Source organism: Thunnus albacares, chromosome 9 (assembly GCF_914725855.1).
Source record: "Thunnus albacares chromosome 9, fThuAlb1.1, whole genome shotgun sequence".
Taxonomy (NCBI): Eukaryota; Metazoa; Chordata; class Actinopteri; order Scombriformes; family Scombridae; genus Thunnus; species Thunnus albacares.
The window spans coordinates 27,321,756-27,346,292 of record NC_058114.1 but is presented as its reverse complement, the minus strand read 5'-3'; the positions used below and the strand labels follow the sequence as shown (position 1 = coordinate 27,346,292).

The 24,537-nt window shown below is 39.7% G+C and overlaps 1 protein-coding gene across 2 annotated transcripts; it reads right to left on the bottom strand.

The window, feature by feature from the left end:
- Positions 1 to 2,105: 2,105 nt before the first annotated feature.
- reps2 (RALBP1 associated Eps domain containing 2) lies at positions 2,106 to 23,634 on the bottom strand. 2 transcript variants are annotated; one of them, XM_044360857.1, is made up of 19 exons: positions 23,039 to 23,612; positions 16,371 to 16,494; positions 15,731 to 15,906; positions 14,200 to 14,308; positions 13,702 to 13,808; positions 13,452 to 13,593; positions 13,297 to 13,360; positions 12,197 to 12,365; positions 12,018 to 12,071; positions 11,665 to 11,743; positions 11,329 to 11,382; positions 10,881 to 10,938; positions 10,618 to 10,754; positions 10,280 to 10,341; positions 10,024 to 10,113; positions 7,373 to 7,459; positions 7,140 to 7,273; positions 5,808 to 5,913; positions 2,106 to 3,371 (listed from the first exon to the last, which is right to left on the bottom strand). In XM_044360857.1, the coding sequence occupies exons 1-19, from the start codon at positions 23,216 to 23,218 to the stop codon at positions 3,303 to 3,305; spliced, it is 2,001 nt and encodes a 666-aa protein (XP_044216792.1). In that variant the 5' UTR covers positions 23,219 to 23,612; the 3' UTR covers positions 2,106 to 3,302. The 2 variants fall into 2 exon arrangements, with proteins under 2 accessions (XP_044216792.1, XP_044216793.1); XM_044360858.1 differs by lacking the exon at positions 10,024 to 10,113 and having other exon boundaries at positions 23,039 to 23,634.
- Positions 23,635 to 24,537: the final 903 nt, after the last annotated feature.

The following is a 24,537-nucleotide window of genomic DNA, read 5'->3' as shown; positions in this document are numbered from 1 at the left end:
CAGATAAAAGCGGGCAGGATATCTGAGGCTAAGAATTCTCTTTAAAAAGAGATTACATCAACTTCTGCAATTTGTAGGACTTTAGTTTTAGTTCATCTGTTGCTGCAATAACCAAGACAAACATTTCATATATGCTTCATTCATTCTTAATGAGTGATGAAACTGTGGAGGATTCCTGTTTTACTTTGCCATATCCCTGTCTAGGTTAATCTTTGCTTTCACCTCTGTACGCATAGACCTGACAGCTTAGGCCCAGCTTCATTCACATTTGCTGAATGAGTGTTTAGCTAAATCCCAGCTGACGGGGCCAGAATCAGTAGAGGTGACAGCCTAAAGCCCTTCCTGTGGCCTAACTAATGTCCACACCAGAAGTGCAACCTTTGCAAAGCCCCCGGCGTGGGACAAAGGAGAGACGAGAGACGCGGCGTATGTCGTCATCTTTGAGTAATGGTGCTGCAACAAAGAGCTAACTTGAACAGACAAAAAACTGTTAATCTTTGTTGTCAGAAGAGTCAGCTTTAACTTTTAGCCAACGGGGGTGATCCAAGTTATTGAGAAGCCTGTTGCAGGTTTACAGTTTATTTACATTGGACTTTGAAAAAGTGCTCTCCAGCTCTCTTGCCAGCCAGTACAGAGTTCATTTCATTTGATTAAATGTGAGTTACTGCTTTATTCAAATTTTATCACTGAGGATTTTTTCTATTTCTGCCTAAGAGCAGCAAGTATCACTGTCTCCAGCTAGACGAATCATTAATAGTAATAACTATGTACTGTAGATAATAATAAGCCAGTTCCTGACTTTGTGTGAAATAGCTAGATGGCAATTATATCAAACAGGCATATACTTAGAGACAACACATGGCTGACACATATAGTTTCCTCATTATGTGCAGCTGTCATCTTGAAATGCAAACCAAACACTTTTAAGTAGTATTTATAGTTGAGTGAGAATGGCTCCCTGTTAAGCTGTCTGATTTAATGGACACACACCCCTCCGCTCCTGATGCATAAGATAAAATAAAACTCACAGTATGGGAGGAGATACTGTAAGACGAGGCGGCAGGTAGTGACACGCTGGCCTGTGCCAAATATTATTGGTTATGGCACAGAGGAGCTATGAGCGCCTTGTTGTCGTCTGGCATCTCATGTCTCTGTCTCCCAGACTGAACTCATTCATTCCGCCTCATTCATTTTCTCAGATGTGGGGAGCGACTTATTGGGCTCAAACGCTGCTCAGCTGTTTTCTTTGGATTGAAGATTCGGATTTGAGAATCTGTTTCATTTTGCTTTTTCTGTGAAAAATGTCCTGCGATATCAATCACCCGCAAGGACTCATTCAGTCCTCTGCTAGGCTCAATTTAATTCAGCAGAATGCTTCAGATCCTGAATATGAGTTATATGCTGCTGTTCCTCAGGAAGAATGAGGAAAAATATATATCAACCATGCAGGACATGACTATAACATGAAAATAAGTCCCTGGTTATGATCAGAGTAGCTTGTTACAGCACTTGAATGCAACATGAATGAGTGAGAAATGGGCATATCATTGTGTGAGGTGTATAAATGGGAGCCAAGTGTGTCAGTGGATATTTTTGGACGGCAGTGGCGGAGGGTCTGGGAATACAGCCATCAGTGGTGATCAGCCTGACCTTTGGTTGTTGTGTCTGTGTCAGAGAAAGCACAGCTGCTTTGTGAGAGCCAGAGGGTTACGCCTGCAGTCTGTTTCTTTTTTTTTTTTTTTTTTTGCCCTCATACTCAGGATGTGAAGATGACATCTCATACATCTGTTAATATGTTCTATGTCACCTACTTTGGGGCCTGTGAAATGAAAAGAAGGATATGCTTTTGGGATTTGAGTCAAGAGGTTTCTCTTGTTGCTCTTAGGAAATACATAATTTGAGAATTTAAGAGCTTTTGCAGGTTGCCCTCATTCATGCTGCATTGTGAAAGAGCTGTCACAGAAGACTTTGGACACATGATGAAACTATCTCTTTTCAGTCTGTCTCTTGTGCTAAAAGAATAAAACATACCATTTTATGCTTAGTTAGTGACTGAGGATGGGCTTCTCTTGTATAATAAGGTGTAATAAAATGATTACAGGCAATAAAAATAGACAACTTTATTTATTAGTTTGATTATTGTCTTCAGCGCAGAGCTCAGTTGTGCATGGTTTAAGGTTAATTCATACTCCAATGCTCACATCATTTTAGCAAACATGCAGTATCAAGTCAGTATCATTCCCGTCATTTATCATCATTAATAATCAGGATGTGAAGAAAAAAAATGGTCTAAAATAAGCTTAAATTGCATCAAATCTTTGCATAGATAAAATCAAAACCACATCTGCTTATCCAGACATCAGCTGTTTTGAAATCTATCTTGCAAAACATGAGAGGAATATTGTGCTCGTTTATTGATTTAGCTTTTTACTGTTAATGCTGGTTTGGTTTTAAGTGGGTTTTTTGACAGTACGGATGTAGTGTGGAAATAACTGAGGGGATTTCACTTAAAAATCAAAAGTTTTTGTTTCAAACAGACAGTGTTTCAATTAAAGATGGAGCAAATCTTCAAGTAAAAGGTACATATTTTATACAAATCCAGTGTCAAAAGTGTCAACATTCCTCAGTGTCCTAACAGCCACAAGTGCCAGTGCTACAGTCTGTCACCAGACAACAAAGTCATGTGTGCTGGCTGGAAATGTAGCTAATTTAAATTCAACTCATATTGAACGTGGCTTTTGCAAACATTAAGTACAACCTTGCAAATGTGCATTTCTTTTTGTGCAAAAAATAATCAGATTCAAAAACTAATCTGTAGCACCATCACTTGCTTTAGACCATATGTTGATATGCATGATATGCACTGTATACAAAAACTGAAAAATGAGAGTACGTCATTAACACAGAACATAAACATGTATCTGAGTAATGATTATATGTGCACAAACTTTGACATGTGTTGTAAGCAAGGTAAGATTCATGGGAGGAACAGTAACTCAAAAGAGAGAAACAAGTTAGAATGTCACAGTCGATAACAGGATATTTTACATGTGCATATCATACAGAGATTTTAAAAAAATGCATGGTTTAATCCTGCAAAACATCATTAAAAGTAAGTAAGTAAGCTTGAAGAGTCACATCTCTTGAGTCTACAATGCACCTTTGCTTCCGTCATCAGCCCTTTTCCGTTTATTCTGGATTCATCACAAAAGAAACAACTTGCTCAAACATTCACTGACACTGCTGTACAGTTGTCCCGGTGAAGCGCCGTGAGCGCGACTCTGTCCGGACTTCAGGCTCAGTCACGTCGAGGCGAGAGGACGCAGGTGCTCCAGCTGGGACTCCAAGGTGACCCTCTCCTGGTGAACCACCTGTAGCCAATGAGAACACATGACCTCTGAAGAAGAGATACACCTCAAGCAGTAATTAAATTGTTTGCTTTGTTTGCCATGGTAACGGTGGTCTAAAACAAGATTAAAACCCCGCTAGCTGCTCTTAAAGGACCAGTGTGTAGGATTAAGTGGCATCTACCCCTCCCCTAAACCTCCCCTTCCAAGCGTAAAGGAGAACCTACAGTTGCCATGGAAATTGCGAAAAACACAAAAGGCCCTCTGTAGAACCAGTGTTTCGTTTGTCCGTTCTGGGCTACTGTAGAAACATGGCGGTACAACATGGCGGGCTCTGTGGAAGAGGATCAGCTCCCTATGTAGATATAAAGGGCTCATTCTAAGGTAACGAAAACACAATGATTCTTATTTTCAGGTGATTATACAATAATTTAAACATGCTTATGAATATTATATTCCATTTCTGCCAAGTCCGTTACACTAGATGCCACTAAATTCTACACACTGCACCTTTAAAGGTTACAATGTTCATCACTCCCCAAAATATGAAAGTGTTCAACATAATGAGCAGTATACAAAAATGTCAAATTTGTCCTAAGGGTGGCACTAAAGGAAAGGCCACATGGTCAGTTGAGTGAACCAACTCATGTGGAATTATATGAATGTAGAATATGTTCAGCGTTAAGCATCAAATTTAGCACAGCAGGGAGTGACGATACCACTCCACCCCCCCCAGGGGAACACACATTCAGAGCCTACAGGTGGATGCTGGGGTGGAGGTGGCTTTTGAAAAGCTATATTAGCAGTAGCAATAGAAGCAGCAGTAAGTGACAGCATAGCTTTTAGGTGAGCAGTGAGGCATCAGGCATGGTAGCAAAAGAATGAGCAGAGCACTGACGGCTTATGTACACCCCCATGATTAAAAGGATGAGTTGGATATATGGTGCAGTGAGGAGAGTATGCCATGTGAGCGCCTGAACTAGCTATTTGCTTTGTTTGCCATGGTAAAGATGGTCTATAACAATGTTAATCCCCTAAAGTATTCATTACACCCCAAAATATGAGTTAGCTTGGTTAGGTTAAAATGTACAGCATACAAACTCTTCTCTGAGTTCTGCCAGTGGTAGGGATAAAAATGTAAAATATGCTGTCCACTAGAGGAAAGGCCACGCCCACCGACCTCACGTGGAATAGTTTATTATGTGAATGTGGAAAATGTTCAGCATTCAAGCTCCAAGTTAAGCAAAGCAGGGAGTGGAGAGTGGAGACACTACGCCCCCAGATTAAAAATACTGATCTAAAACTGACAGTCCATAACCAATTTTGGATTAAAGGGCAAACATTGTTAGTTTTAGATCTGTGGCTTATCTATAAAGAATTTCTTGACCTGTGAAATATTACAAAATAGCTTTAATCTTTATTCGAAATTGTACTCATAAAAAGTAACGGCAGAGTTATTCCTTTCCATTCAGCCTCTTTTCTTTCCTCTCACACACTGTTGTAGCTGGATGCCTGACAGGCCTAAGCTCTATTTTGAAGAAGACAGTTGTGAATGCCAGTGGCTGTTTGGTATTTCAACAAGGGCTGAGTCTATATAAAGACACATATGCCTTTCTCTGCAAAATTCCACAGATGCTTTAAGGAACTAGTAGAATTAGTCCTAGATTAGAGTACACACGTGAGAAGACTGCAATTATTAGAGCTTAAAACCTACAAATCAAACTGCCAACATACAGTATTTGGATTCTGCATGATATTTGAGAACGGCCTGAAATAGGCTATGAGTTGCTACATCAGTTCTCTTTTTTTAGTTTTAGTCTCTGTTGTATTAAAAGCTATAAAAGTGCTGCATGTGAGCGTGCAGGTTTCACTACTGGATCATTTACGAGGAGAATGACAGGCATGCGGCATGTGTTCCAAATGTGAGTACGTGTGCCACAGGCAGATCCCCCAATGCAAACAGCTCAGTCTGTGCCATTAGTTCAACTATGAGTGATGGGTAGCAGAGCAGACAGTTGAGCTCAGAGGTTTTTCACCAACTTGCACCAGCGGGAGCATTTGTTGTTGCACTTGGTTGAGGAGCGGTAGAATTCAACTTCTGACACACAATCGAGAACTTTCGAAACAGTGTTAACATCAACACTATCAAGCTCTCATACTTGTGGTGAAAAGTCCCTGTTCTTTATCAAGCTGTCAGACTCAAAGCTACGATCTGTGTGCCAACTATGCACCCTTTCACAGTGTTTTCTAAACGCTGTGGAGCTGGTTTTCCCATTTCACAGAGTCCCAGAGGAGGCAGAGGCCAGGGAATGTCAGAAAGTCACTGTGGCCAGCCACTAATGTAGTCCACACCCGTTCACACACATGGACACACACTACCATCAGCAAAATAATGCATGTGCACACTAGTACTGCATATACAAACTGTCTTGTGCTCCCAGAAATAGAAGATGGGCTGACCTTCAGTTGCTGTTGGAGCTCGCTGTTGAGACGCGTCAACACTGCGTTGGTTTCCTTGTTCTTACGGATCGCCATCTGGATCTCCCTCTTCTGTCTGGACAGCAGTCTGAAAGAGGATTCAGTCCGCTTTTATTGGGTTTTAAGTTAATTTTCTACATAGACAAAATAGTTTAACATAAATAACCCTGTACAAAGCATAACCTAAGGGAATGTACAGATAATTGTACAACCAGTTCCTCAACAATCTCTTATTTGTGTCTGTCTTACAGGGGGTCTAAGGACAGTGTTTGGAATTGGATTAAGTCTTCAGTTAAAATGAACAAACTCGGAAACAATGAGTCTGAGTTGCACTCAGAGATGGTAGAAACCAAAGGGATCAGAGCAAAGCACTGGGGCTTTACGTCAATCAAACAGCCAGCTAGAAGTCATTACTATTATTGATGGTCACCTTCTACTGCACTGACAGTTTCAATGAGCTGTCTGGTCAATAAGGAGACAGAAGCACATGTGCTAGAGTCATTACAGGGGGTTAGGGTTAGTGCCTTAATGTCTGTATGGGTTTCAGGGGTTAACAATCAACTTGGAACACATAAAACAGAAAACATTTAAGAAGTTCTTAAACCTGCATTAAGTGATTTTTTTTGGCCACATAGGTGTTATGCAGCAATCTGTAAACAAAATGTTTTTATTTATCACCTTATAAAGTTGGCTTAGACTTGAAGCTGGCAAATTTGAGACCAATTTTCACTCACCTTTTAGCACTATTAGCTTTCCACCACTTTTCAACATTTACGAGCGTTAGGAGCATTAAGAAACAAAAAAACAAAAAAAAAGGAAAATGTCTGAATTTTTAGCTGCCAACTGCTCCATTATGTTCGCTAGCCAGTTCCTAACTTTGTCTGTCTGTCGTTTTGATGCTGGGCAGATAAGATGAAGATTTTACAGTGAAAACAACTGCCTGCTGTGGCTAAAAGTGACGCTGATAAGTAGTAGATAAGTGACTCAAAGTTAACAGCAAATGTACAAGTTAAAGAGTGGTGAGGAACTGCAGAGCTGAGTATTAATTATCTGTGGTTTCATCTATACCAGTGATCTCTTTCACATTATACACAGTCATTTGTTCATTGTTATTGTTGTTGCATATAGAAATGTTGATGAGTGCAGCTTTAACATGAGCCACTCTACAAATGTGTAGTTTTCTTTCCTGGCTCAGATTAATTTTATCCATTACTACTCATTTAAGCTACTCAATGAAATGCAAATCGAATCAGATTTAATTGAAAAGTGAACTTGTTTGTATTTTAGGATTTAAGAGTCAGATGTTTAACTGACTTTTGAGAGGGTTTGGTGGGGGGAGGAAACGTCACGGCAGGTGGAGGTACTGGCTCCAGGTTCTGGCTCTCAGGGTGGTATTTCCTGCGGACTGGCTTCTGCGGAGCCTGACTGTGAGAAACTCTGATTGCTTCCTGAAAAGTTAACAGAAATAAAACATTTGCCTGCGTACTGAAACAGAGACATAGACCATAACACAATAAAGCCAGCATGTCTATGTGAGTGGTTTGGACCTGTTTCGAAGCATTTGTCAAGTCTTCAGTACTTGGAGCAAATCTAGAACGTGGACTCTGTTCCTCAGGTTTCACACTGCTCTCCTCCTGCAAGACAGCAGAAATTATACGTAAGCTATGCACCAAAAGAACTCTTCTTACTTAAAATGATGGCCAGCGTAAAGGTGTTGATGTCATGATGAGGTGAAATGATATAAGAGAAGCACTAAACAGGCAGAATGAAATGTGTCTGCCCTCATCCGGGATAAATCAGTACCTTCCCTTCGGGGACCACGATCTAGTGCTCTCCTGCCACCGCTTCCTGCCTGCTCAGGGGCAGCCATGATGGATTACTCTAACTTGCTTTTATTGCATCTCCTTGCTGCATTTCAGCCATTATTCTCTTCTGGATATAATATATAACATATCGCCACCTGCTTTCCTTCAGCAAAGAGGTTAACAGTGCAGGTCCTACACATGAAGGTCAATTTCTTAATTTCAGCACTTTTAGCACAAACTGCAAGATTAGTCGTTTAGAAAGTTGACGGCATTTCTTACTACGCAGCACCTTCTGTACGTTTTCTGCACTACAGTATTTCCCATCTGTTAATGTTGGATTTCGTGAATTTGATCCATTCATTTCTAAGAGCTGGCTGTCTCCATTGCGGTGGCAGTTGAAATGCCTAGGCTTTCCTGATGGTTTAAACAGGCTAATGCTGCTGCTGTAAATTGTACCCAAGAAACCTAAAAATCTATTTTGCTGAGCAATGCAACTGACTCATAAGCAGACACAAACAATTGGCCGCAAGATTCACTGCACCACTGGATTTGAAACACAACCACAGCATGGAAACATTTTAGGTAGTGTAGTAGTTGCTACTGTGGCAATAAACTGCAGGAGCTCCATCAGCTGCATGTGTGGTCACATCAGCCGTAGGTCACGGCTGTTTCACTCCAGCAATGTGAAGGCCTGGTGTTACTAAAGAAGTGCCGTCATTGTCGCAGCTGGACTCGTTTAACTGAAATAAGTAACCAGCTGAAATGAAGTTACAGTATCGACACCATGTGGTGATCGTGCTAAAATGTGCACAATGAATGGAGACAGTGAACACAACAGGAAGAAGACAGGAGATGACTTTACTCCCTGTCTGAATGTGTTAACTTGTCCGCTGGATCAATGCCTAATCTCTCCACTCTCTGGCAGAGACAGTGAGCTTTGGTGAGCGTGGATGGTAGTATGACTGACAGATACATGTATTTAGATCTGCTGTGCTTGGAAAAAAATACAAAGATGTGGTATTTAGGTCATAGCGGCAGTAGCATCCCTCCTGGCTGCCTGCCCAGTGTCTCACCAACTGCTCTGTAGTTTCTTCTTACTGACCCTAACATGTCTGTGGTCACTGAAAAATATATAGTTGGAAAAATGAAGTGGAGTCAAGTCAAGTTATGTTACATTAAGTGAAAGTAAGCTAAGCTAAGTGAGGTTAAGAAAGTGAAGTAGAATGAATTAAAAGTTCAGTGAAGCAAAGTGAAGTTAAGTAAAGAAATTGAAGTGAAGGAAACTGAAGTAGAAGTGATGTAAAGTAAATGAAAAGAAAGTGAAGTATAATAAAACAAAGAAGTTTATTCAACTTAACAAGTCACATGCAAATTGTTGTCTTGCAACAACTGAAAAGGATGAAGAGTAAATGCCTGCAGATGTGAGATTGTTTTTCTACACGCCATAACTGCAAATTCAACTGTTCCCAAGAGTTCCCTGCAAAAGCTCGTATCAGATATTCACCCTTAACTCAAGATTGACATATTTTATGTTAAGGAAGCTATTTTTAACTACACCTATAGTTCACTGGTGTCTCTCTGAGGAATTTGCGCTGGTATGAGTTTCTGTTTGTCTTACTAAGTTAAATATATATACACACACAAGGTATTACCACATTTGGGATCATCCAGCCCGCTTGGTTTTAATTACGACTAAGTTACCCTGTGGGAGGACAGAGAAATGGTGATACTGCTCAGGCCAATGGGGTTAGAAATCCAAGAGCACATGTAGTGAGAGCACATGTCAGAGTAGGATTCATAGAGCGCACCACATAAATGGCAAATACATTTTTATTTGACATTTAAATTCCATCCTATCAACTTCATTTAGTTCCTCTGTGGGAGGATGATATATCCTGCAATCTTTAAAATGTTTGACATGTTCACCAGTCTTAAACATGTACTAGATTGTTGTGCAATGTAACAGGATACAGGAATACACCCAACTGACAGAAAAAAGTGTCAGAAAAGACAAAGGACAAAGAGAATGAGGCTGAAAAGAGCTTAAACTAAATGCTCGACTTGTCTCTCCAGCCATAAATAAATCCTTGACATATTCACTTGCTTGCGGTCCACAGCCGAGCAGGCCTTGATGTACACCGCTGTCATAGCCTTTGAGTTTATTTGTGTCTTGAAATAGAGGCCCGTATATATGACAAACGTGACCTATAGGTGACACACGTCTGAGATGGAAGGTGGAAAATCGGGGGGAATGGAAAGCGCTGACAATCCGGGGATGGAATTTGGAGTTTACTTTTGCAGAAATCTTTTTTTTTTTTTTTCTGCTTGCTACATTTGCAAAATTCAACCAAGACAAATTAAAAATCTGGAAGTAAAGCAGATTTTATGCTCACCTCTTCTCTAAAGCGACTGAAGTCAGCAAAGTTTGGCTGCTGCACTTTATTCTGAGGAGTTTTGTCTGAAGCGTTGATAAAATGAGAAACCTGACAAGAGAGGTGGTTGGTGCTGATTAACCAAAGCTTTCTTTTACCATTAATTTATGAGATGTTTATACAGTTGGAAGCCACAGAAACAACAAAGGCTTTGTTCACTTGATATCAGAGCAACTTAGATTGTTTCTGTAATAGTCTGTAATCAAACCAGACTTACCTGTGAGGTTGATGGTCTAGGAGGGAGGGCTGGAGGAGGGGGCAACCATCCACTTTTCACCCCTAAAATCCAGAAGAAATTCAGTTATAAAGTTATAAACTAGTGCTGCTATACTTTAATTCTACCCTCTTATTGTTAACATGTGAGCCTCTCACATTTCAGACTGAACAATATAAAACACATATCTCCATTTCCCCTTTTGTTCTACTATGAAAGGAGAACTGTCATAAACCAAACACAATAACTTGGTTGCATAATGTTCCGCAGCTCCAGGCGCCTCATACTGTGTTAGAAAACTAATATTGTGAGAAAAGCTGAGTGAAGACGGGGAATTGTACCTGGAGCATCCTGCTGGAAGAGCTTGTTGAGATCCAGTGAGGAGGCTCTGGAGTGGGTTTTCTGGGGTCGAGGTGGAGGGGTGGGAGGCTCTTCTGCCTTCTTCATCGCATCTTCGAAAGAAGTGCTGGAGTAGGACCTGGAGGTGAGGCCACGTTGGTGGAAAAACAAAGCATATAATGAGGTTAATGAGCAGCTCAGGAGTATGGGATACTATTTAATTCATATTTAATTCATTTCTGAGTTGTCAGGGGTTGATTTTCACCTTGGTCTAGTTTTTGTCTTCATCTGTGGGTCGAGGTCCTGAGGCCGAGGCACACGGTCTGTAAGGAAGAATACATTAAATGTATGAGTTGACAATGAGTTGCTGTATATGAGAAGCAGCTACTTCCCTTTGGAACCACAAACTGTCATTTCACATGTGTAAAGTATCACAATCGTCACCACATACATTTATCTATGTCTTTTTTGCTGCTATTTTTATTACCAAAATATATGAAATCATTCGGACATGCTGCCACATGCTCACAGAATACTTTATATTCTCAACTAAATCACACTTCAGTTAACCAGGAATTTTCAGGACAAAAGAGGAAAGACGTTCCACACAGTGAGAGTGCTAAGAGTAATGATGTATGTGTATCTGAAACCTGTGACACATCAAATATTTGCTTTAATTTTCCCACGTGAAAATTAACAATCTGGCCTCTCACCAAGTTGTAGAGTTTGTTTCTCTTGAGATGTTGTCACCCTCTTCACGCTTGTTTCTGTAGACACAATATTGCAGACATCAGCTGGAGGACTGACTACATTATATGAAGATTTAAAGGTTTCAGCATGTACAAAGTTCTTAAGAAGAAAAAGATGCACCAGTGTGTAATTTTGTGCATAGAAATGATATAAAAATAAAGTGATATGTGTTAATTTCCAAATGCATTTAGGTATGTTGTTCCTTTACTGAGGTTTACTTTAGAATTTAATGTTTTTTAGTTTTTTGGATTACTTACATGAAATATATAATAACGTGAAAATAGTGTATCTGATTGTACCTTGTTTACAGGATTCCTCTTTCACATCTTGTTTAGTTGGGGCTGAGCTCGGCTGGAGCCTCTCTATCATACTCCGATCCTAAAAAAATAACAAGAGAGAAATGTAGAAGTTGCTATTTTATCACATCACCATGACATCACTGCCTGCGAAGATTGACATGATGTAAAGACTGCATGTGTAAGCATTTCAAGAGGTTAAAGTTCTGCTCTAAACTCAGCATGTTGATGAGGATGCACTCAGAGGATGGAGCTATTTCATATTAAGCTTATTAGTGCCCCCTACAGGCACCAAAGAGGGACTCCACATTAAATAACTTCAAACTGACACTAGAGGGTCTGGGGATTTGGTTTACCATCTGACCGGGCCTCGGTTCAGCATCCTCAAAGACAATAAGAGGCTCTGCACTCTGTGAAAAAAAAGCACAATTTAAAAGAGTTTAATTTTTATGTAAGACTATCGAATAAAGCAAAGAAAAGGATAGATCAGTACATGCATGTTTCAGACAGCAGGATCCATGGCTGTTTCCCTTACTTCAGGAGTATCCGGTACATCCTCTTCCTGCTGTGTAAACCCTGGCTGCAGGGTTGGAGGAAGGCTCTCGGGGAGAGGGTAACCGTTCTTGCGCGCCACAATCAAGTGAAAGGCTGTGCAGAACTCAGAGAAAGTGAGAGCTCCATCTCTATCCACATCACTCAACTCCCTTAAAAAAATCAGTTGGAAAGATGAAGCATATCTGCAAAACCTACAATAAGGCTGATTATTACATTCAGTCTATCACTAATATATCACATAAGAAACATTTTTTACTCATCCTCTTACACATGATACTGTATTATCATATAGCATAGAAACGCCTTGGCAACTTTTAAATACAGTACTTTCAGTATTGCAGACTTGCTAATATCCAACATGTATTAACAATGAAAGCTAAAATCATGACATATTATAAAGTTATAAAGTAAATATGCTGTTGTTAATTCATTCATGTCATTCTAAGCTAAGATAACCGCCAGCAGCTGGTTAGCTTAGCTTAGCACAAACACTGGAAACAGGGGGAAACAGCTAGCCTGGCTTGTTCCAAATCCACCTAGCAGCACCTCTAAAGCTCACTAATTAACATGTTATATCAAGTTTGTTTAATCTGTACAAATACTGTACAAAAACTGAAGTGTAAAAACATCATATTGTATGGTAGTAGATGGATTTTATTATTTTCAGACAGAGCCAGGCTAGCTGTTTCAATGTTTCCAGTCTTTGCTGAAGCTAACTGGCTTCTGGCTGCATAAAGACATGATATCATGAGTGTTATCAATCTTTTCATCTAAGAAAACCGAAAGATTACTTCCCAAAGATGTATTTTAAGATTGTGAGTAACATCCTGTTTACTAATTTCAAATACAGGAGCATATTTATTTATATTTTCCTATCAAATTTTATGTGTCTTATTCTCCTTTGTTGCAAAAAAAATGACAAAACTGTTCAGAATAAACCTTTCTGTTTGAGGAAGAGAAGACTCTGCACTTCTAAAATGAGGCCTCTGTCTGACTCAGTGGGCCTGCTGAGGATACAACGCCTAACTTACTGACCCCAGAACAGAGCAAGGACACACAACACTATGAGTCAGCACTCACCAAATGTGGGAGAGCTCTGGTATTGGGAGCTTGGATTTTGTGAAGAAGTTCTTTGCAACAGCTCCTGGAAAAGTAAAGAATGACCTGAGTGGTAAAATAGTTTGAAAGTTTAATTTTTCAGTGTATTAAGAATTGGCATTGGGGGGCGTCCATACCCAGGATGAGAGCCCCCAGGTCGGGCTGCAGGCTTTTGAACTGGTTAGTGTAATATTCCAGCTGTTCCTCTGTGATCCTCCAGGGGTCATCGTCAGAGTAGTCCACTACACCCTGCTGGTCCAGCCTCTCTGCCGAGGAAGCCTGGGGAGATTCGCAGAAATGCAGAGGAAGCAGGTTTATAATATAAACTTTTTTTTAATAACATGAACAATTTATGTGATCGTGAAGCTCTAAAAATTCCATCTGTACCCGAGCCATAGCAGGATGCTCTACAGTGGGTTTGGTCCCGTAGTTACTGGGCGAGGAGTGCTGCTCCATCTGAACGATTGGCCGTGAGGAAGGTTTGCTCTCATAGGCTGAAGGATGGGGAAAGAAAAACACAGCTTTAGTGGAGGAGAAACCTGAGACTAACATGCAATCATTTCCCACCGATTACACCGGCTCAAAAATATGATCAGAGAGAATTAGAGATTTACTGATCAGGACCAGGAGAGAGTAAAGTGAGAAGAAAGAGAGGAGGACTGAGCAGGTGTAAAGATGCAGTAAAACCTCATCTTTTTCATTTCAAATTCATAATACATGGCTACTGTAACACGTGTACATTGCAGTATTTCAGTGGTCTAAGCATTCTGAATTAATGCCCATTAAAAGAGGAACTAATCTAACGGAACCGATCTTTCAAAATTTAACAACAAAAATGTATATTTGCAGAGTGCATTGCTATTATTGAAATGAAATTCGTCATACCCATCTGTGAGTCTGCCCCATTCCTCTGCTTCGTGTACGGGTAGCTGCGGTAGGCAAGCGGCGAGCGAGGTGGTGAACTGCATGGTGATCGTGGGGGGGACCAAGGCTCCTTCCAATACAGGGACAGAATATTTGTTATTTCACAAATCTTGATGTAGCCAATGTGCATAGAAAGAAGAGCTAATCCCCCCCCCCCAATGGCCAATCTGACAACTGGGACCACACATGCTACCATGAGATATGCACATTTTTTAGTGGCACATTAATGTTATGAACAATCTGACATGTATCTGGGACCACACATGCTAACATGAGATGTGCACATTTTTCAGTGGCACATTAATGCTATGAACTGCCTGTCCCATCTCATCATCCATCTCATGCCAAAAGGTGTCGTGTTCCATTGAGATCTTGTGAGGGTGGAGGGAAAATAGTCACTGTTATGTTCTTGTAAGCTCTTTTATTTCAGGCCATTTTCCTTTTGTTTTACTATATATATTTTTTTTTTTACATTTTTGCCTTTATTTGATAGCGGGCATCCATACAGCAAATGTGAAGAGAGAGAGAGGGTTATGACATGCAACAAAGATCCTTGGCCTGAATTGATTATTGTGGTTATATAGTTTGCATCTTAAAAGGACAGGTTCACTATTTCTCAGTTATGTCTTAAAACAACAGTCAGGTGCACATATGAACAGTGAGAGAGGTTTTCCTCGCTGAAATCATTCCTGCTGTTCATACTGGCTGTTAAAAGATGTTTTGTTTGTTCCTCATCACTTACAGCGTAAGTGTATTATGAAGGGATCTTCTAATGGCTGGTATGAACAGGAGGAATGATTACAGCAAGAAAAACACATTTCAATGTTCATTTGTGCACCTGATTGTTGCTTTAAGACAGACAAAAAATTGTGAACTCGTCCATTAAGCACTCAGCCACCAGGACAACCCCATGTTCAACTTTTGAGGGCAAAATTATACTTAATCCTGTTTTGTTACACAGAGTTTATGAAGGCACGCATGTGGTAAACAAAAAAACCAAAACGTTTTATGATATATGCAGCATTAAAATAGTGCTAGACCAGCACTAAAAAGCAATTAATGCCATTAATTTCAAAGTAAAGTGGTATTTTGTCCACTCTACAGTCATCCAATTTTGGTGATCATGTGACTGATGATGCAGTGCAACTTGGCATGGCATCCACATCAAGTTGTCATTAAGTCCCTCTTCTGCATACAAGTGTTTGCATACTTGTAGCCAGTCCGGTAGCTTGAAGGAGGCTCGTCCACCTATTATCTCTCATCAACATGTCAGTTCTGCTCTGATTGTTGTAGCAGAGTGGAATGTCTTTGCTCAGTGCATCGTTCTTGGTCGACTCTAAACACTTCCTTGGTATAGTAGCACCCACTGGGTGTTGTTCTCAGATATTTTAACAATGATCCATTGTGTCTCTTACAAGTGTCAAGAGAGTAACTCGTCGCAACTACATGTTGATGAGCTGATTGGAGAGCTGGCAGTCAACACTTCTCTCACCTTCTTCTCTACGCTGCTCTCCAAGTGTCTGAAGGTGCTCCTGTCTGCTGGAGTCCGGGTGACAGGACCGGGTGCAGTCCCACACTGAGCCCCCTGACCATCTATGCCGGGAGGGACGGTGGGGTATCGCATCTCCGGTTCATTCTTCAGCCCAACAAATCTGGGTAGAGGTAGATCTATGGGAGAGAAATTAGGATGCTTTTTGATTCTTAAATATTACTGACAGATTATGATTTTACAGTAGATCAGCTTCCTAAGCACGTTATTTCTTTTCCTTGGAATCTTATCTGATCAGCAGCTTCCTGTTTGATGACCTTTCACACAACTAGAATTAGACTGAGGGAATTAATCAGGATGATCTTCTCCTCCTGAGGTGAGCCACACCATGGTGAACATTCAATTTTGGACATACTTTATCTAATAATCCAGCAGGCTATCATGTGCTATGTAATAAACAGATTTTCCCTTTGGCCAGGGTGTGACTGATTGTGTGCGCTCTTGTAATAAGGGCAAACCCACTTAGCCCTTTCCACGCGACTCCCCTTTCATCCAGATTAGACCAAATCCTGGCATGTTAAAGATAATCTCCTGATTCCCCTTTGCTCTCGTAAGACGCCTCCTCTCTGAACAGCAGACTTACTGGCTGTTACGCTCTCCAGGCGGATGGGCAGACCAGACTGGGCGGCAGCGAGCAGCTTCAGGGCCACGTAGAACTGGGTTTTACCAAAGTATCCCAGACGCTTTGCCCCACACACCTCAGTCACCTGAAAAAAGTTACAAGTTTAGAATAATTGGTAGGACTTTTTTTTTCACGCTTCCCATGATGCAATTAGATAGCGTCTTTTCCCTAGGCCCTCCACGTCCTCCTTACATCTTCCCACTCGCTGCGTTTGATGTGGCTTCAGCACGACTTCAAAGATATAAGAGTGTGACAGAATGTTTTCTCTCTGTTTTGAACTTTCAAAAAAAAAAAAATCTTTCTCAAGTTAAAGTCTGTCATTTCTATACTGCAGATGTAACATTCGTGACATAACCACCGCTTGTTGGAAAAGAATTTGAAAAAAAAATGAAAAGCTACTTTGTTAAACTTTGCAATGCTCATCGCAGTGAAATATTCACATTGTGTGAGCATCATTAACATCAGTAAATCATAAATCATTTCACTTTACTTCACTATATTTATACAACATGAATAAGCGTTGACTGATGAATATAGGCTACTAACACTTGCATCAGGAAATGTTTCCACCAAAACTGATAGAGTTCTATATAGGATGATATCAGCTCAGTAAAAATGAGCAGCATGTGTTGAGTAACTCCTGACAAGTTGTCTACAGTTAACATTTTATCAGCATTTCTCAGTATTAAGACACATAGTGCACACTTTACTTCAAGTCCAATTTACAGCTGCTAACAATTATATTAACACAACACTACCAGTAAGTACTTATTAGTGTGTGATTCAGGTTTACTGAGTTATCTGGATAAATCAGAACAGGCCGTTTTACATCTTTGTTCCAGTTTTTCTGAGATTCCAGGTTTTTAACTTAATAAACCTGTTTCTTGGAAAAGACCCTGACTCTAAATATACTGTATAGAGTTATGCTCAGCAGAAAATACAAACTGATTCTGTTGTATAAATAATGTTCAACAGCACACTCTTGGAAATCAAATCAGCAAAAACAGAAGAATGAATAGGTTAGGGTTTGAATTGAATTGTACATACTCTACATATGAATATTTAAATTACAAGTGTCATCAAATAATTCTCAAATCAAAAGGACAAATATACTGTTTATGGACAGGTAGATTTAGGCAGTTTGTTATTAGAACAATAAAGATTACGATTTTACTGAAACATGCAAAATTTCTTTAAACAACTTTCTAACATTGTGACAAAGTGATTCACTTCTAACAATATGTTAGAAGTGATAAATCTGATAAATCTCATCTTTCATACTGCCTGCAGCGTCTGCCTCTTTTCAGTAGCATCATCTAGCGAGGACCAAATGTGATTATTTTACACCGTGATCAAGACAACGTGTAGAACAACATTATGGGCTCCACAAACAGAATAAAGCTAGAAGAAACATTATGTGGAGGATAAGCAGAACAGTGGGAGCTGTTTATCCAGCAGCAGCACTCTTTTGATTAGAGGTACTATGGCTGCTTTGGGGGAGCAAAGAAGATTAGGATTATGTTGGACAATCAAGATTTTTTTTTTTTTTTACATTAAGAAAACCAAGTTCTTGAAAGTTAAGATAAAGGCACATGTGGTTCTTACTATATGATGTAAATGCAATACTGAAACAAAGCAACTCTGATAATCCCACTGAATCCCTCACAGAAGTATTCATAGAAGCTGAAACAGATCAACATACAACAAATAACACCACAAATACTAAGTCATGTTCGACATAAAACCCCAACCTGTTGTTTTTACGCTTCAGTTTTTGTAAAAATTAAATTATAAAAGTAATGATTATATAGTGAGCTCTGGATGTGTTGGTAAGTGGATTGTGTCACATATGGACAGTAGCAGTACTATATTTACCATACAGACATGAGAGCGGTATCAATCTTCTTATCTAACTCTCGCTATGAAAGTGAAAAAGTGCATTTGGCAAAATGTTGAACTATTCCTTTAATCAAATTACCAAAGTGGAATTGTTGCACAGACCACCTGATGCCCAGGGACCCAAAGGCAGCTGCCTGCTCTACACGGTTGGTTGGTCGGTGACTGCAGCTACCACTCAAACTGTAACCAGAACCAGACACTGGTCAAATTTTCTGAACATGCAGCACTTGATCATCAATGCTATAAAGCGGAAGATGTTTGCTGTTAATTGACAATTAACTTAAGTTCTCATTCAGATATAGATTTTACATTATTACATTATTATAATTATTACAGTTCCTCCTCTAAATTGTGTTAATTCCAGCCATTTAGAAAAGCAAAACTATAAGCAATATGGCCAGAGCTAGTCTTTTCAAGTCTCTTTGACAACATAAGAAGTCATTTGGACTGTTTTAGTTTAAACACGGACAGCTCATGCTCTTCTTATGGCAACAACAGATCAACACCGCTTATCTGACACTAACAGGTTTTTTCAGTAACATACAAGATCCAAAAGTCAGTGCAATACTGTACAAAACTACACTTACACACTTTTTAGTAGACATTTTTTTTTGTTCACGGAGGAGCAACAGCATGTTTGCTGATATGTGTTTATGAAATATAAATGACAGCAGTGCTGTTAATCCTCAATGTCTAATGAGGTTAAGGGGAGGGTGGAGTCCGTGCGGCTCATATCGCCTTATGAGACATTATTTCTGCTTGACTTGCCTTGTATTCATTCAACAGCTTTCACAGATAAATGGGATGCAAAACAACTACAGGCCAGTGAGAGGCTGGGCAGACAGTGAAGGTCAGGTCTGCGGTGCTCGTGAGCGTGCATGAGGTCAGCAGAAACTAGACAAATGATAAGATAATTTCGGGAACACCAGTGGAGGCCTTGAGGAACCAGACTGGCAGGTCAGATCTATAGCCAGAGGGGGAAAGTTATTTTAAGAAGACGCCAAACTGTCAAAAACATTTCAGTGCACATAATGTCACCACCACTATGACGTTTCAGATATGAATAAATAATATGTCCTTCTGATAAAGTGAGAGAGGAAATCAAGTTTGAATGGTTGCCATGTTACTGTAATATGCTGGATATCAGACACACATGAGCCTGTTTAGCACATCATCTTAAACTATTCTGTTACTCATTAATGCAAAATAACAAATAAGCAAAATTATACCACATACAAAAACTCATAGGTGATGGTACATACTTCATGTTTACCAGATTGAAAACAAGAGTCTACAGCCGTGCAGCCATGCTGTACTCAGCAGTGCTTTGAGCCAAATGCTGACGTCAGCATGCTAACATGAACACAATGACAATGCTAACGTGCTGAAGCTATGCAGGTATAAAATTTGCAATGTTCAGCCTCAGTTTAGTGTGTTAGGATGCTAATATTTGCTAATTAACACTAAACACAAAGTACCACTGAGGCTGATAGTAAAGTATTTAATGTAGCTATATGAAGTATTGGACAAATGGAGACTTTGACCTGATGTGGGCTCTACATGAAAAGTTAAGGGTTCTCCAGATCCTGAGGGGACATGAATGACTGCAACAAATTACAATCACGATAATCCATCCAATAGTTGTTAAGACATTTCACTCAAAACCAGAAATGTCAACCTCATGGTGGCACTAGAAGGGGGTCACTGAGGTCACTGAGATTATTTCTCTGGCCAACAAAAACAACTTTACCAAATTTCATGACATTCCATGCAATAGTTGTTGAGACATTTCATTAAAAGGCAAAAATATCCACTTGCTGGTGGCATTAGAAGTAAAGTCAAGGGGTCACCAAGGTCAACATGATTTATCCTCTGGGGAACATGAATGTCTGTACAAAACATCATGGCAACTCATACAATAGTTGTTGAGATATTTCAGTCTGAAAGTAGTGGATCATTGCTAGATAAATGTTGATAGAATGAAACAATATAGCTGATCCAACCAAGATCTATGTGCTTGTTGTGCTTTTGAGCAAATGTCACGAGCCACGCTGGCACTGTCAGGTCCGGATTTGCACTGCTAGTTGTGAGGCCACACCTTTAGTCAACCAGACAGGTTCCACAGCAATGTCTGTCAACAACACATATCTGAAAACTGCATCTCAAGCACAGAGATTTATGGGATATTCACCTAATTTCAAGACAATTTCAAGTGTGTTGCATCCCACTAAACGTTCAACCTTCCACTATGTAGTCCAAATGGCTGCTGTGGCTCTTATGTTCATGTGATAAAATGTTACGAGAAACATGTGCTTGGTTGGCAGTGAGAACAATCTCAGTCAGCATGACCCAAAGTCCGCACTCGAAGTCCATGTAACCAGCATAACAATTGATTTCATTGCAGAGTAATTTGTGGGAAGCTGTGCCTTTCTCTGAGTGAATAGTGGATTCTTTGACGGCAATCACAGCTCAACAGGAAGAAGTGCATACTTTCACAACTTATCTGCTACAAACACAGGTTAGACACACAGTAACGACCCGTATTCAGTAAATCTGCTCACTCTAGATCAATCATGAATCAGCAAAACACACTTCCACATTCAGTAGGTTATGGAAGATTCCCCTTGTTTTGACAAATACTAGCTGTATTCACAGTAAAACTTACATTAAAGCCAAGTAAGATCAACAGTCAGAATCTCCCAACTAATCATGTAGACTGGAGGAAAAGCATTATTTATGATTCTCTGATACTGTGTGACATAATGACCCAGAAGTCGGCAGCGAGTCCAAGAGTGATCCTGCAGGCATCCTGCAGCAGGGCCAAACACAGCTCAGAAGGCTGTGTGTCAATCACCCCCGTGTGGTGGCGGCGATCCAAGCCGGACAGGAAGGAAGCAGAGCTCAATGCCAAACTTCCTGACACCACACAGAGACACAATAGGCTGCAGTCGCTGGGAGCCGACCCCTCGGGACTGTGGGTGGTGTGAACACAGGCCGCAACCTGCTGTGTTCATCTGAGCTGGAAAAATGTGTTTATATCTCTGTGATGGGTCAGCAAAATGACTCTGACTTAGTGCTTCTGCTGTATTTTAGAGTCAATAAAAAACAGTTTACCATCACTAATATGTGTACTGTCAAGCAGCTCATTCATAGAAAATAATGAATAGAAATGTTTTTATATTTATGAGACTGTACAGAAAAATCTCATAGTTGGTTTTTACCAGGTTTGAATTGACTTTGGATGACAAGGTTTTGAAAGTACCAGTGAGTAAAATAGTGGGTGGAAACTTAAAGGACCATGCATGTGTTTTTACAAGTTTTAGTTTCTCAACTATAAATCATGTGTAACCTTTTTGCTGATTTTTAAAAAATGCTGTATAGTCTTAGATATTTGATTGTATTTTTCTTATTTCATTCCTTCCTGTATCATATGGAAATCAATTAGCAGCCTTTTGAAAATTGCATGAGTTGTGTAATCAGAATGAACATCAGATCTGTATTCATTTATGTCATGGTCACAATATCATTGTGTGGTCATGCAGTTTGATTATTATAAGTATTACCTCATATCACCAATGTAACCTTCACAAAAATGAACAATGACTTAAAGTGACTATGTACCTTTTGCTGAAGAGCTAACATAGCCATGAGTGGCGTTTACAGGATGTTCATAGTGCAAAAGTGGAGAAAAGTCACAAAGTCAAACGTCAATTATATAGCAATATCTTGCTAAAATTAGCTAACATTAACCACCTTAAGCAAGCTGTAGCAGCAAAACTTGCAAAAGGTGCATTTTATTGCTAATGGAATCAACTTTTCATTTGTAAGAGTAAAAAAAAATTGTGTTATTTCTTCAAAAGTCAAAAGTTACAGTCTTGTTTTAATGTTCAGTGTAATTCTGGGGGAAACAACATGATTTCAATTGGCCACATTGGGTTCTACAAACTCTGATAGGCATTTTTCACCATTTTATAACATTTTATAGACAAAACTGCGAAAATAATACACAACTCAATCACTGATGCAAAATAATCATATGGCTGAAACCCTTGTTGGCTGTGATGTAAAGTATACTGTATGTGATTTGTAGTAAACTGGCTAAAATGTTTAATCCCCTCAGGGTCCTTTAAAAAGACCTAAACCTGTCAGATGATTCAATGACAGCTTCAATAGAAAATTTAACACATTAGAAATACTTCTCCCCATGATAGTAACCAGGCTCATTATTAATTATTAGAACTAACTAAGAATAATTATGATGTGAACAGTATCATACACATTTACTACACTTGTTTGGATACTGAGAGGACATTTGTCATCCTATTACCTTAAACCTAAGCATCCAATATACAGTATGCCTTAGTGTAGTAAGGAGACACACACAGACCAGTGTACAGCTGATGCAGTAAGTAAAGGGGCTGCCTTTTAGTGTGTCAGAAGGGTAAACAGAAAGCAGGTGTGGACGACCTCTCTGTGACGCACACACACACACACACACACACAAACAACGTCAGGAAGACATTTCACAAAGGAAATTTCCTGGCTCATTATCATATGTTGGAGACCACAGGCTCAGCATTTATACCGCGCTGTGTGTCTCCCTGCAGATCACTGAGGTTTAGTGAGCAGCAGCCGCAGCTCCCCTGACACACACACACACACACATATATATATACACACACACACACACTAGATAACATGTGATGACCAAGCACAGAGGCAACACTCACTTTATGCAGGGATTCAGGAGGTAGCTGAGACGCCTTGAACAGCTCTGCCACTTTGCTGGACGACAGTTTTCCTGAGGTGTCAGCTTGGCACACGCCGTGGAGACCTGAGTAAAATCTCTGTTCATGTTCATTCAGCGGGATGAAACTCCCTGCAGACGCCACACCGGATTCCTGATCCATTCCCGGCGCTGACGCATGGATGATCCGCCGGAGAAGCACTACAACCAACAGATCAATACATCCTGCTCCTGTTTCAAGTCAGAAGAGGGGGTTTGGCAAGCGGAGGACGGTATCACCTCCGACAAGAGTGTACCCTGTGAAGACAGACTGCCTGCTCGGCTCAGGCTCATCCACTCCTACCGCCTATTATGGCTGATTGTAGCAGTACCGTCCTGCGCCTGCTGGGGGCGGTAGAGCACAGGAAGAGGGAGCTATTGTCTGTGAGATAAGGGGCTGCTTTATTTGTCCATCCCATAATAAAATAACTCCATTCTTGTTTTTTTTCCTCCAGTGGATCACTCTATTACAGGTTATTTTGAGTGTTTTTTTTATGCTTGAGTGGTTGATTGTATGGCAGTGAGGTCATAGAATAAACATTCAGATCAGCTTCTTCATACTACAACTGTACAGTGATAAAATAATATAAAACACACGAATAAATAAATATCTTTGTTGAGGTGAACCTTAAATCTGTGAATGACTCCACTTTGGAAGTCACTGGATTAAGTTAATATTCATCAGTAGTGATGGAAGTATTCAGATCCTTTACTGAAATAAAAGTACCGATACAGCGATGTAAAAATACTCCATTACATGTAAAAGTCCTTTGCTCAAAATTCCACTTGAGTAAAAGTGGAGAAGTTCATCAGCAAAATGTACTTTAAGTATCACAAGTAAAAGTACTTGTTCAACAGAAAAATAGTTAATACAAAAGCAGCATTTTACTGTTGTACCTGGCTGAGTTTATACACAGTTAGGTTTTTTTTTAGAACTGTGGTATGATTAGGGAAAAAAAATAAAAAATAAAAACAAAAACAAGTTTTGCACAAATTTGTATTCTTTTTGCATTTATTATTCTTTTTTTTTTTTTTTTTTTTTTTTTATCTCTATCTTACCTTTGTTGGTGGAACTGCTAAACTGCTCATAGACATCAGAAATGTGACCTGGGGACCCAACGAACACTGTTTTTTGTGAGGGGTCACAAGTCAAAAAGGTTGGGAACCACTGGTTTATTCCTTAGCAATGCATTGTAATTTATAAGTTTATCATATTGCTTTCATGTAAATGTTATCTTGACATAACTAGTAACTTCTGATGTCGGATAATTATAGTGGAGTAAAAAAGTACTATATATATATATATATATATATATAATATAGTATATTTTTAGTAAATATACATAATTACTTTCCACCACTGCTTGTCGCTAATAGAAGTAGACTAAATAAGTTACTATAGCATCATAATTAATGATACAAGACCTACAGCCCAACTGGCAA

Excerpts from the sequence above, each read along its gene's own strand:
- reps2 (XM_044360857.1), bottom strand. The coding sequence starts at position 23,218 with ATGGATCAGGAATCCGGTGTGGCGTCTGCAGGGAGTTTCATCCCGCTG. Across the intron at positions 14,309-15,730 it reads AGAGCAGCGTAGAGAAGAAG|GAGCCTTGGTCCCCCCCACG; the intron begins GTGAGAGAAGTG and ends CTGTATTGGAAG. Across the intron at positions 13,594-13,701 it reads AGCATCCTGCTATGGCTCGG|GCTTCCTCGGCAGAGAGGCT; the intron begins GTACAGATGGAA and ends GAATCTCCCCAG.